Here is a 12,241-nt window from a genome sequence, read left to right on the forward strand (position 1 = left end):
CAGGCGGGGGCGGGTCTACAGCCCGAGCCAGTGGCCGGACGCGCAGGCGCGGGCGGTCACCATGGCGACGCGGTGGGCGGGGCCAGGTCCCCCCAGCTCGCCTAGCCCCGCCCCGTCCCGCCAGGCCCCGCAGCGCGGCCATGGCTCCTGCCGCTGACCGCGCGGGCTACTGGGGTCCGCCGACCTCCACCCTGGAGTGGTGCGAGGAGAACTACGCCGTGTCGCACTACATCGCCGAGTTCTGTGAGTGCCGGGCCGGGCCGGGCCGGGCCGGACCCCGCCGCGGGGCGGGCGGTGTGAGGGACAGCAGATGTGGCACCGCCGCCCTGCTGCGCGGGGGGTTGGCCTCCGTTCACGGGAAGGTTTGGGGCCTACGGGCACGCGTGTGTCAGCCAGCCTGTCTCGGAGCAGCGCCCACCCATTGGTGAACACGCGTGGCCAGCCGCTGCCCCACCCGTAGGTGTGCGTATGGGGGCGCGTGTGCGTGCTCATAGGCGTGGCACCCCCTGTGTCCTGCTCCCCCCAAGCACCCTCTTGTAGGCCGGGACCCTGCCAGCCTGCAAGGCGAAACCCACGCTTTCCTTTGCTTTTCTGTGATTGTTCATGACCCTTTCAAATATTCTTGCGACCCGCTTTTGGGTCCCAGCCCACGGGTTGTGAAAACCCAGCTTAAATAGTCACCTTGATGTGGGTAAAGACCCAAGGGTGTGGTCATGAAGGAAGCCTTGCAGTGTGGCAGTGCGAAGGACTCTAGGACTTATCCCCATCAGTCTTGGGCAGGGTTAGGTGTATAAATACCAAGTAGAAAGGGATGTTTTGAACATATTTAAAAAAAAAAAAAAGGATGTGGGGGGGGTGAAGAGAAGTTAGTAGGGGAAGGACATTTTAAAGAGTAAAAATGTTAAACTGAGCCTCTGCAAACTTCCTGTTGTTAAGATAGTATCTGTGAAATAATCATTTAGGGGAAATGAATGAAGTTCCATTACTTCACAGATCTAGAAACTAGATTTAACTAGCATCTTTTACAGATACATTAAAGAATAGCTCTATATTGGCCCCTATATTGTTGGTGGGGAGAGATTTAGGATGAACCAATCAGATTAGGATGACCAAGAGAAAGAGGAGAGAAGACAAAGATGAAATGGAAGTTGGGTAATGAAAAGGAGTGTATTCTGAGTAGAGGTTTCAGAGGAAAGGAGCCCAGTTTTAGAAGACAGGAAAAACTTGTGTTGGAATTCAACCAGTGCAAATACATTAGGAGTGTATCCTTCAACAAGAGCAGAGAGATCTTTCATGACCTCTGTTTTAGAGCACTTCTGAAATGTATAATTTATTTCTAGCTAATCAACTTATTTTGGATATTTAAAGGGATGTTAGTAGGTTAAAACTGGGTAACGGGGTTATTTCCAGGGTTTGCATGCAGCCCTGAGTCTGCCTGGCTGCTCCTCTTACTTTATTCTATTTGAAACCCAAATGCACCAAGTAAGCTCACCGTAAAACTGAGAAATCTCTCTTACCTTTCACTTAGATTAATTTTAGATCTTGCAAGCAATGATACAATGTTTGAAAACCAAACCAGAAATTCTGAGAGAATTTCATATTGTTGTAAACATGCTCAACATTTGCTTTTACAATTGTGCAATTTGGAGCAGGGAGGAGAAGCAGTTTCTGATGACTTCTCATTGGCTTAGAAAGACACAACTTTTTTTAGTAAACCTACATCTGCCTAGAGTTGGGATGTGTTGGTTTGGCATAGGCTACAAAAGCAGGATTTGTAGTGGCTTACAAGTACTGGACAGCCACTTCCTAATGTGACTTCTCATTTTTTGCATCCAGTTTTTACTCCCAAGTAATTTCTAAGAAAACAGTAAAATCTTGAGATTTGAAAGGTGATGTCAGAATGATGGCAAGTGTTTTTTTCACTTTTACTGAAACACTCTCAAGAACTAACATGCTAGCTTGTGCAACTCAGGTCTTAATTGCTTTTGATGTGCTAGTGTTAGTACAGATTGAGACATTGTACTCACTTGCCATTCCAGAAACCTAGGTGGATTCCCTTTTCGTTCACCCTGTAAAAAATTAGCAAGTGGTGGCAGCTGATCAGATTTATGTATTGTATTCAGAGATGTGAACACTGTTTCTACAGCACTGGAATATGTTTCCATTTCCTTTTGCTGCCTCTAAAGCCAATGATTTGAGCCCAGAGTTTCCTGTTTTGTCCCTTCATTCACAATACTAAAAATGTCTACCCTTTTCATTGTGCTCACCAGAAGAATTAATTTGAAAATGGTTATTTTCAAAATCTAAACCATATCTGGGGCCTAGCATGATACCGTCTTCCCCACTGATCAAATTCTGTGGTTCTCAACTTAGTTAGACTCAAGGCACCCCTTGGAAAATGCTGGCTCTTAACTTTTAGTCCTTTTTTTGACTATGGAAAAAAAATTGAGAAAACCCTCTGTTGCAGTGTACAAGTCTGAGTGGAGACAAGAAAATGTTGCAAGACCACAGCAGGTCTGAATGTTTTTGACACTACAGATTCCTATTTGAAATCTCTGGGTTTGTCTTGTGTATCATGTAGAGGTGCACTGATACATCGATTGCCTATTGGATTGACACTGATAAAAGGGAAATTTACATTATCCTCTAACAGCTGTTTTTGGCCATTGTAGCTGATAATGTTCTCCAGTTAATTAAGCCTTCTGACTTGGGCCCCCCAGATGCCTGGGTTCCCTCTCAGCTGTGGGGCCAGGGCCCCCGAATCCCTGGTTTCCTTCCCATGAGCTGGGGTGACCCGAGATGCATCCCTGTACCCTCAATGCTGGGTTGGAGTGGAGCAGCTGGCTCAGCGTCCCAGGCGCTGGCGTGGGCTGGGGTGGGTGCTGTAAAAGGCTGCAGACATGACTGGGATGGGTGATGCTGAGCTGCACGGCCTGGCCCAGGGTGACGCAACCCACAGTGCAACTCAGCCCACAGTTTATATTGGTTATTGGATCCGTATTGGCCAATATGTCTGGTTTAATAATTAGCTATCAGTATTAGCCAAGAAAATCTTTATCAGCACACCCCTAGTGTCATGTAGGTGTTTGCATACCTAGCAGTGATAATATTACCTAGCACCCTTAAAAGGATCTTGTGGCACCCCGGGGTGTTGCAGTCCATGGTTTGGAATCACTGGTCTAACCTGCCATCCCCCCAACATGCACTTGCTTGTTCTTGAAAGTTGCTCAAGCATCAAGCAACTTCTGACACTTATGTAGGACGGGGCAAAGCTGTACTGACATATTAGTTTTCTACCAAGCCTTTCCACCTGCCATTGCTCATATGCTGAATTATGCAAATACAGACATGCCACAAACAAACAAAATCCCCCAAGCAAACCCTCCAGTGTAGGAGTGTGGGTATACATACATTTTACCTGCTTTAAACCTGCTTCTTGGAGGTGTACAGCAGCTGTTATGTGTTAATTCTTATATCTGCATGAGCCTGTAGCAATACAAATGAGTTAAAGCACCCAGCCTAGACCCTGGATGTAGCAGGGTTAAACTTGACATGGTTTTGCATGGCCATAGCCAGTGACACTTAACAGTTGTAGTATAACAACTTGGAATGATATCATCTTGTTATAGCTGTGTATACCCTGCATGGGACTGTTCAGTATTAAATCTTGTTCATAATGACTGTGGGACAGTTCTCACGTTAAAGGTTATGGTATGCCTGGCCCATCAAACCCACATTGTATGTTCCCTTCATGTTCCATTTGGGTTTGAATGTCAGCTTAACAAGCAGCGTCCCATTACTGTCATGCACAATTATAACTAAGAAGGATCTGCCTTGCAAACCTGAGTAATCTGTTTGACTAGCCATTGTAAATCCTCTTTTTTTGTGAAATTTCCTATGTTAAGATTAATGCTTTTGGGATTAAAGAAACCCTCTGTAATGCTGAGGAAGGGTCTACTTAATCCGTTATTGTCAATTCTGAGATATTTCGGATCACATTGTATCATAGAAATCATATCATATGATCCTTTTCAACCACACACACAGTCTTCAGCTTGCACTCTCTCGCATAATATATTTTTCATAAACGAGCACCTGCAGCATGATTACTCCTGATGCATGCCTTATTTCAGCACTTACTTATTGCCCTGTAAGTTTAGAGAACATGCAACACATGACTTCTAATTTGACAAGAGAAAGGTGAGGTTGATGGGTGACATTAGGGTAAAGGCAGGCCAGGGCACTGCCTGTAGTCACATGCTCTCCTTGCTTTTTATCAACAAGTGTTGCAGGCAGAAGCAGGCAATGGTAAGAACAGCACATGATTATCCGTCAGTCCAGGCCCTGGGATGGAGCAGCAGCCATATCAGTTCAGGGCAGTGCACCCTACTGCCCCACCTACCCCCAAATTATTCCATTGCAGGCCGAGCTGGTCCCAGATGCCTTCAGAGGAAGATGTGAAGCCCCCTTAGTGGACAGTGATTGAATAACTTAGCTGTAAGGGGAGGTTTCTTCCCAGCAGCTTGTTAGTGCGATTGGCATATGGCCATAAATCAGAACACTAACAACAGCCTTCTCCGTGCCCCCTGTTTACTGCGTCTCTCTGCTGTCACCTTCTACATGTTGTCCCTCTAAACAAAATCTCTGTTTTGGAAATCTTTCCCTGTCTCCAGTTAGTTTGGTTGCTTTTCTTAGATCTTGTCTACTACTGTTATATTAAGAGGAGATAATCAAAATTGCATAAAATATTCAATGGGATCCCACCTACTTACATAATGGCACAGTAATGTTTTTACTATTCCCCTCCCCCCCAGTTTTATTCCTCCAAACACCTATTTTGCTTTGCTTTGTCCGATTGCTGGTACCTACTGAGAAGATGCATTGAAGTTGCTCACAACAGTTCTGAGGCCCCACAGAGATGACAGTTAATATTCTGTAGCTACTGAAGGTGAACACTTACACAAATGAGTTGCTGAGCTAAAACCAATCCTTTAAATTTCACTCATTTTACTAAATGATATATGCAAGTATTTGAAATCGCGCTTCCAATTTCTATCATCTTTCATTGTTAGTATTAAATCCTGGATGCCCCGCTCATGCTATCCATTCACATATCTTTGTTAGGTCCTTTTGGATTTCCCTATCTATTTCTATTATCATCAGACCTGCAAGGTCTGAGACTTGCTGAACTAAACTGAACATGCACACAGGGCAATAGTTCCTGTCTTGAGGAGCTTACACTAAACCATTGAAACAGCTTGTGGGCAATTTTTGTGTCATTGTTCATGCCCACTGCTTGGTTGTAAATGAGCATATTCAACACGCGCAGTAGAAGAAAAATTTCTGGCACCCTACCAGTGGCCTTTTGCAGTATTGAAGGGAACTTTTAAAATCCTTTTCTTTTGTCTCAGCCAGTTTCTAATCCATAACACAGCTTTACCTTTCACCCCATAATTGCTTAGTTTTCTGTTTTCTTAGTGCTTCTTGTGAAAGACTCTGCCAGATTTTGGGAAAGTCCAGCTGTATTGGCTAGTTCTCCTTTTTCCATTGTGTCACGCACATACTCACAATTCAATAGATGCTATAGGCATTTCCGACTTGTGGGTTTACCTACTGCTGTAGTTATTGGAGACACTAAAATGCTTAAAAACTACTTAAGCCATTAAGCTACATTATGATCAGCAGTTCAGATTCAACGTACATGTGTGTGGCATTGGGGCGGTTACCATTCCAGTAACTAAAATAAATAAAATGGATCAAATAATAATTTGTATAAGTATTCCTCTTCCATTCTGTGAAAGTTTCAGATCCCCAAAGATAAAATAACTGAAGTTGTGAAGGATACAGCTTTGTCCTTTAAGGAGAAAGTTAAGAACCTAACGTAAAATAAGTGATGTTTAAAGGATCAGTGCTGGCTCAATAACTAGTTTAGGTAAGTGTTCACCTGCAGTAGTAATAGATAATACCTATTTGTGTAGGGTTACTGCCTGTAGTCAGGTGAAGTGTATTTTACGTTGGGGGTTTTCTTTAACAAGATCCAGTATTGTGCTGCTGATTTGGTGGGGAAGGGGGTGGTCTGTAGAGCTGTTATAGCTTTCATTCCTGAATTCAAGAATTATTCTTCTTCCTCCAAGAAACTCTGACAGTCTTAGGACAGATTGTTTTTGTCCTCTGCTTAAAATCTGCTACAGAGTCATAACTTCACCAGATTTTACATGTTGATCATTCTGTCTTAACTCCTGCCATTTCCTTTCTTTAAGCAAAAGTCCTTCAACTACTCTTTTGGGCCAAGGGGAAAAAGTGGGAGACATTTCCATATAATCTACAATTGTGGATGTCCCCATTTAAAGGATGATCCCATTTCTTACTTTGGAGGTACAAAGCTATGAAAGAATCCCAGTGTAATTGAACTATGCACCTTACCATGAACAGGCAATTTTATCACTACTTTCTTGAAAATGCCCTTTCCTTGAGTAGTTAGGTTGTAAATCAAAGCTACCCTGAAGACAGGTGGACATCAGTTTCCATCTCTTGTAGATGATACAAGGATCTGGGTTTGGTGCCATGGACTGTCCTATAGCAGGAGAAATTTTTTCCCCGTAAAATACGTTGAATAACATTTACCATTTAATCTACCATTCAACCCCTCTGTAGGGGTCTGTGGGCCTTATTACACCAAAGCAATTGCATTTTCTGGTAAACAGATATATTTTCCTTGTTACGCTAAAAAAGAGAAATCTCCACCATACCCAAATGAGAGAGACTTCAACTTAAACATCTAAGAATAGAAGTACAAGTTTGCTACCTAAAACTTCCATGTGAAGCTTTCTCTCGACATTTTGTTGTTTTAGTCGCATTTTTTCAAATCCTTTCTGCTACTGTGGGAAAGACGCATGTAAGCACCAAAGGGAAATGATTGCCTACATCATGCTGACACGTGCACAAAATAAACAATCAGGAAAAAGAGAGAAGCAAAGCTTTTATTTCTCTAATCTTTATAATATCAGTTGTCGGGGTTAAAAAAATGATGTTGACAGTGGGCCTTTTGTTTGTAGCCCTTGTGCTTTCAGAGCTGACCTTCCCAAACAGGTATTATGCAGTGCTGTCTTCCTAAGCTGACAGTCAGCAACATCAGCACTGGAACATACAGCTTTCTTCAGGGACAACCGAGTGAAAACCAAATCAGTCCTGCCAGCATTTATGTGTTCCTTTTCTGAATCATGTAGACGGCAACATAACATGAATCTGGTCAATTTAATTCTGCCACTGGTTGGGAAAGCAGCAGAGGTAGGTATGGGATTAATTATCTCATGTACTGTAAAAATGACACTTTCTTTTCCTTTTTTCCTCTTAAAGTTTGGGGCCATGTGCTTGGAGTGTTGCGTGTTGCAACTGTCATTTTTTGTGAATAGCCTGGTCCTTAATGCAATAGATATTGGCAACATTTTCCAGCCCTGGACACCTTTATGAATCTGCTTTCATCTCTGTGCCATTGCTCAAACTCTTGTCCATACCAAATACATTTCTTGCTTTCCTGTTTGCAACTCCCTCCGTGCTTTCTTGTCATTCCCCTCTCTCAGCCAAAGAAAATGTCATTTTCTTGAAGACATAATTCCTTTTCAATCACTCTAACCTGTTACCAGAAAAAAGCCCAGTACTGTTTGGTCTTTTGAGAGACGAGACTACAGCCCATCTGTGATCAGGACTTCTTTGCGAGCTTAGACACAGAATTCAGAGACAGTTACTGTTCCTTTACTTGGTTATCCTTATTGAACACTAAATCAAGATGCAATCACGTTTCCCAGTGATCCTTCATTCCCTCTTAGCACGTAAGGTATTACTACAATCCAAATCAGGAAAAGAGACAAGAGACAGGCCTATAACCCAATCTTTTATTGATTTATACCCCAAAGCATAAGGATAAGCACTTGTCTCTGTCTGTCTAGCTATCTGCAACAGCACAATGCAGGTGTTTCACCTATACCTGGCTAGGGGAGATGCAGAAGGGAGGAGGCTGGCAGCAGGTTGAGCTGATTTTGCAGTGGTCTTCCCAAATATTCCCCCTGCTTACATCCAGTATTTATATGTGGCTTATTTAAATAACTTTTCTGATCAGTATTATTCTGATTTCTTTGTCCCAGTGAGTCTTTGGGAAGTGGGCTGAACATGTTTTCCTGTGGACTTGGAAGATACCAATGAGCTGGGGTCTGTGTCCTTGAGGAAAAGCACAGTTCTGGGAAAAAGAACCTCTTCTGTCTTTCCCTCGCCACCTGGGAATGCTCCTTGCCATGTTCTGCTTCTTTTACTTTGCTGCCAGTTCTGATGTCTGTGAAGCTTCACTCTGGAGCAGGCTTTGTGGCCTGCTCCAGCCGCACTTCTGCAACTTGACCTTGAAAGTGGCCAATGCTGACAACAGGTTAACAAAGACATATTATTATTATTATAGGATTCTAGCTGATTATATACAACTTAATTATTATCAAAAGGCAGAACATCAGTTGTTGCTTCTAGCTCGTGTTGCACACTTTCAAAAAGCAGCTCTTCATTCTTGGTCTGTTGTAATACAAGTGACTTCATAAACAGATTCTTATTCTACTTTCTCAGGGGCTGCTGCTTATGATTTAACTGAAAACTTACTGATTGTTGAATATATATCAGCTTAAGCACATACTCTTCATAACTGAGGCTTTTGCTAGGTCTGTAGTCTGCACTAGTCAGTGTGGTCTGTCAGTCACTGACCAGGTCTACAGTCGACAGACCCCTCTCTTCCTCCCCTGCATTCTTACATTAACCTCCTCTTGCCTTTTGTGGCAAGCTCATGCAGCTTGTTCTCATCTTCAGATCCATTTTGGCTTTACTTAAAACCTTGCACATCTGTCTCAAGTCTGTCTTCCTGAAAGCTTCCTCTATTCTTCATGCTGTTTTCTATGATCACACTTGGGACTCCATTCCTTGTTTATTCAAGCTGTCAGCCTTTCCTCTTACACATCTCCTTACCAGCCACCCACCAGCAGTTGTGACTGCATGTTAGGCTAAGCTGTATTAATCATAAAAAGCCTGCTGACCTTTCAGTGTATTGTCACTTCCTGCTTTTGTTTAGACTAGTGATTCTCAACCAGTGTGTGTTGGTATTGTGGAGTGCCATAAGATCCTTTCAAGGGTGCCACGAAATGCTATGCAATATTAGCACTGTTAAGTATGCAAGCATGATTCACAAGATAAACCCAGAGATTTCAAATAGGAATCTATAGCGTCAGAAATATTCTGACCTGTTCTGGTCTTTCTGAGCTCTTTGCAATCTTTCTGTAATGAAAACTGAGAGCTAGCATTCTCTGCAGGGAGCCTGAATTTATCAGAAGTTCCTCAAGTCTAAAAAGGTTGAGGACCACAGATTTAGATCTTAAAAGAGTTTGGGGCTTGGGCCACTGTCTTCCTCTCTTTCTGTAGTGCTTAGTAAACAACTGAGTTAATTTACAGTGCTCAATAGATAGCTAAGTACATCTCTAGGGTTTGGGACAGAAGTTCCATAAACCGGTTTCACCCAAATCAGTTAAGCCTGATACTATGTTCAACCAGGTTTTATCTTAAACTGGTTTCGGACATTTTGAAACTGGTGCAATGAATTTATGTTCTGTTGCAGGTTTAAACCACTTTCTGATCACTTAAACTGGTTTATGTGCAACTTCTGCCCCCAGCCCAAGTGTCTTCAGTACAGTTACAACTGCATAGCCAATTGCCATTTGGTTTTTCGAATATCAAATGGAGACAAAATAAGGTGTATTAATTTATTGGATGCTAAGCCACATTCAGTAGTAGCAGGTGAGGAAGTGCATTGCTAGAGGGAAAAGAAAGAGGATTGAAAGTTGATGGCAGAAGAGAAGTTACAGGAACTAAGACATGGCAAGGCGAGCATAGCTGAAAGTTCTTGGTAGATGTTGCTCTTACACTAAAGAGATTAGAAAGGCATTTGAGGCAGGTGTGGTAGGGAAGCTTGGAGAAAAGTGACAGTAGAAAGTAACTGCTTGGTCTGTAGGGAGGAGAAATAGGAGTTTCCAAGGAAGATTTTACAACAGAGCAGAGTAGTGATGAAAGAAATCTATCCAGTCCTAGGATTTTCTGTGAAGGTAGTCGAGACCAGCAAAAAAACAAATGTAAGTAGTGAGTCAAGGTTGGGATTGTTTGAATTATGAAGGGCAGCAAAGGCAACCAAAAGAGCATGGAGGGGTTTAAGATCTGCAAAAGAATTGGGTTTCAGAGAAGAGATACGGTTATGAGGAAGTGAGTATTATTAAATTAAGCCACGACTAGAGCAGGGAATGAGAGAGTGAAACTGGAGCAAAGTAGTGTGTGATAAACACCAAATCAAGAGTAATAACGGCTTTGTTTGTTAGCCAGAGTATCTCTGGTTTTCCCTAAAGATGTGACTCTTAAACTTTTTGATTAAGCTAATGAAAAGACTCATATTACAGTTCAGTTTACAGGCCTTATTGGGAGCAGGAGAGTTGGTTTGCAATTGGGTGGCCCATCAAGGATGTTTCAAAGGAGTTAGGTAGGACGTTTTGACAAGTTATCTTGCCTGCATAGCATAGGCAGTCAGAGCAAGAAAAAACAGATGCCTTAAATCAGAGTTATAAAGAAAGTTGATCACATTGGCTTGGTTACAACCAAGGTACCAGAGATTGTTTGGACCATTCATAAATATAGCAGCTTGCCCATTTTTTGACTGCTGCTTTCCCAAGTTGACCACCTTTGGTCTGCCACCTAAGATAGCATTTAAAATAGTTTTGAAGCCTGCAGTCTGTTCAGCAACTTCAAAGCATAATGAAGTTGAAGATGTAATATTAGATATAGTTTGGAGAATATTGGACCTCTCTGCACAGTCTCAGCATGAATTGGTTTCTATATTTTCCACAGCCTTTTCCAGCTTTAAATAAACATGCTTCTATGATTTTGTTGCTTTCAGTACAATTTTTATGTATTGTTTGGATACATTATTAGAAATTGAAGGTATAAGCAGTCTGAAATTTTACATGCGTACTTGGAAATGATTGATTTTTCTGCATGCTATCTTCTGAGCTTGGATCATCCTGCAGGTTTGTTATACCCAAAACACATAAAGATGAATCCTTTCCCCACGGGAGGATATAATGCAACTTCTGTCACCCTGCAGATTTCACGGATATGGAAAAACCCAAGCTTAATTTCAGCTAATTCTAAGAAATGGTCATTCCTCGCAATCCAGTCCATTCAATTGCCAAGAACCTGTAAGAGTCCACTTTGTTCTCTCAGAGGATGTGGGAAGGTAGATTATCGCAATCTTAGGTTACACCAAATACTGCTCTGAGTTAGCCACCATAAGCCAGTTATAAAAAGTAAGTTTGGAAAATGCTGAGAGGTATGTCCTCTTCTGTGTTGCTTCTGCAGGGCAGAAGGTTTTGACCCTGCAGAGTCAGCCCTTTTGTCAGAAGGGCAGTAAGTCTAGGTTTTGGGATGCTGTGCAAGACCATCTCCTAGGGCACAGGTAGCTGGCCTGCAGCATGAGTGCCACCTCTGTGTGGCACGTGGCAGATCAGGGAGGGGACAGGCAGCACAGCAGCAGATAAGGCAGGAAGCAGAAGGCTGAGCAGGAAATCATGCAGGAAGCAGAAAGCAGAGTAGCATGTTGGGCAGAGAGCACCAAGTAGGAGCGGAAAGCAGAGCAGCAAAGTGAACAGAAGGGGATGGAGGTGGCCTCAGGGAGGGTGCGGGGCTAATTTGTGCCATGTGCGCCAAAAAGTTGGGCCCCACCGTCCTAGGGCAATGAGCCATATAAGGATATAATATATCTATTAGGGATATGGAAGGCTTTTACTTTTAATTGCCCCCTACGCTTTTCATTAAAGACAAATGGAAAGTCAAATGTTGTAGAGAACATATTTACCTTGATATAAAAATATCAGCTAAATTGCTGTTACCAAACCTCAGGGAGAATGAACTTGGTGACTGCAGCATAACACATAAACCAATAAGCCATAATGTATCGCCTGAGACAGATCAGAACAGCTTATAAGGCAGCAATAGGACTGACGACCAAGCGTAGGCTGTTATATTTAACTGTTCTGAAAGGTGTGAATGTCTCCATCCCCAACCCACTACAGCACTTGAGTTACCTGTCCACCATATTTTTTTTTTTTTAGAAAAGAGTCAGAATAAACCTGCGTATACAAGATGGGCCCAAGGGGTGGGAGTTGCTGCTCCGGTG

The 12,241-nt window shown here is 42.7% G+C and overlaps 1 protein-coding gene across 1 annotated transcript in view; it reads left to right on the forward strand.

Moving 5' to 3' along the window:
- The first annotated feature begins 101 nt into the window (after positions 1–101).
- The window catches only part of ACER3 (alkaline ceramidase 3), an 82,186-nt gene continuing 70,046 nt past the window's right edge, over positions 102–12,241 (forward strand). The window contains exon 1 of the mRNA XM_019524472.1: positions 102–243. Within this exon, the coding sequence (XP_019380017.1) occupies positions 141–243 (103 nt within the window). The 5' untranslated portion in view covers positions 102–140. The remainder of the gene's footprint in view (positions 244–12,241) is intronic.

The sequence above is a fragment of the Gavialis gangeticus genome, unplaced genomic scaffold, assembly GCF_001723915.1.
Source record: "Gavialis gangeticus isolate Ggan-Ray unplaced genomic scaffold, GavGan_comp1, whole genome shotgun sequence".
NCBI classification, from domain to species: domain Eukaryota; kingdom Metazoa; phylum Chordata; order Crocodylia; family Gavialidae; genus Gavialis; species Gavialis gangeticus.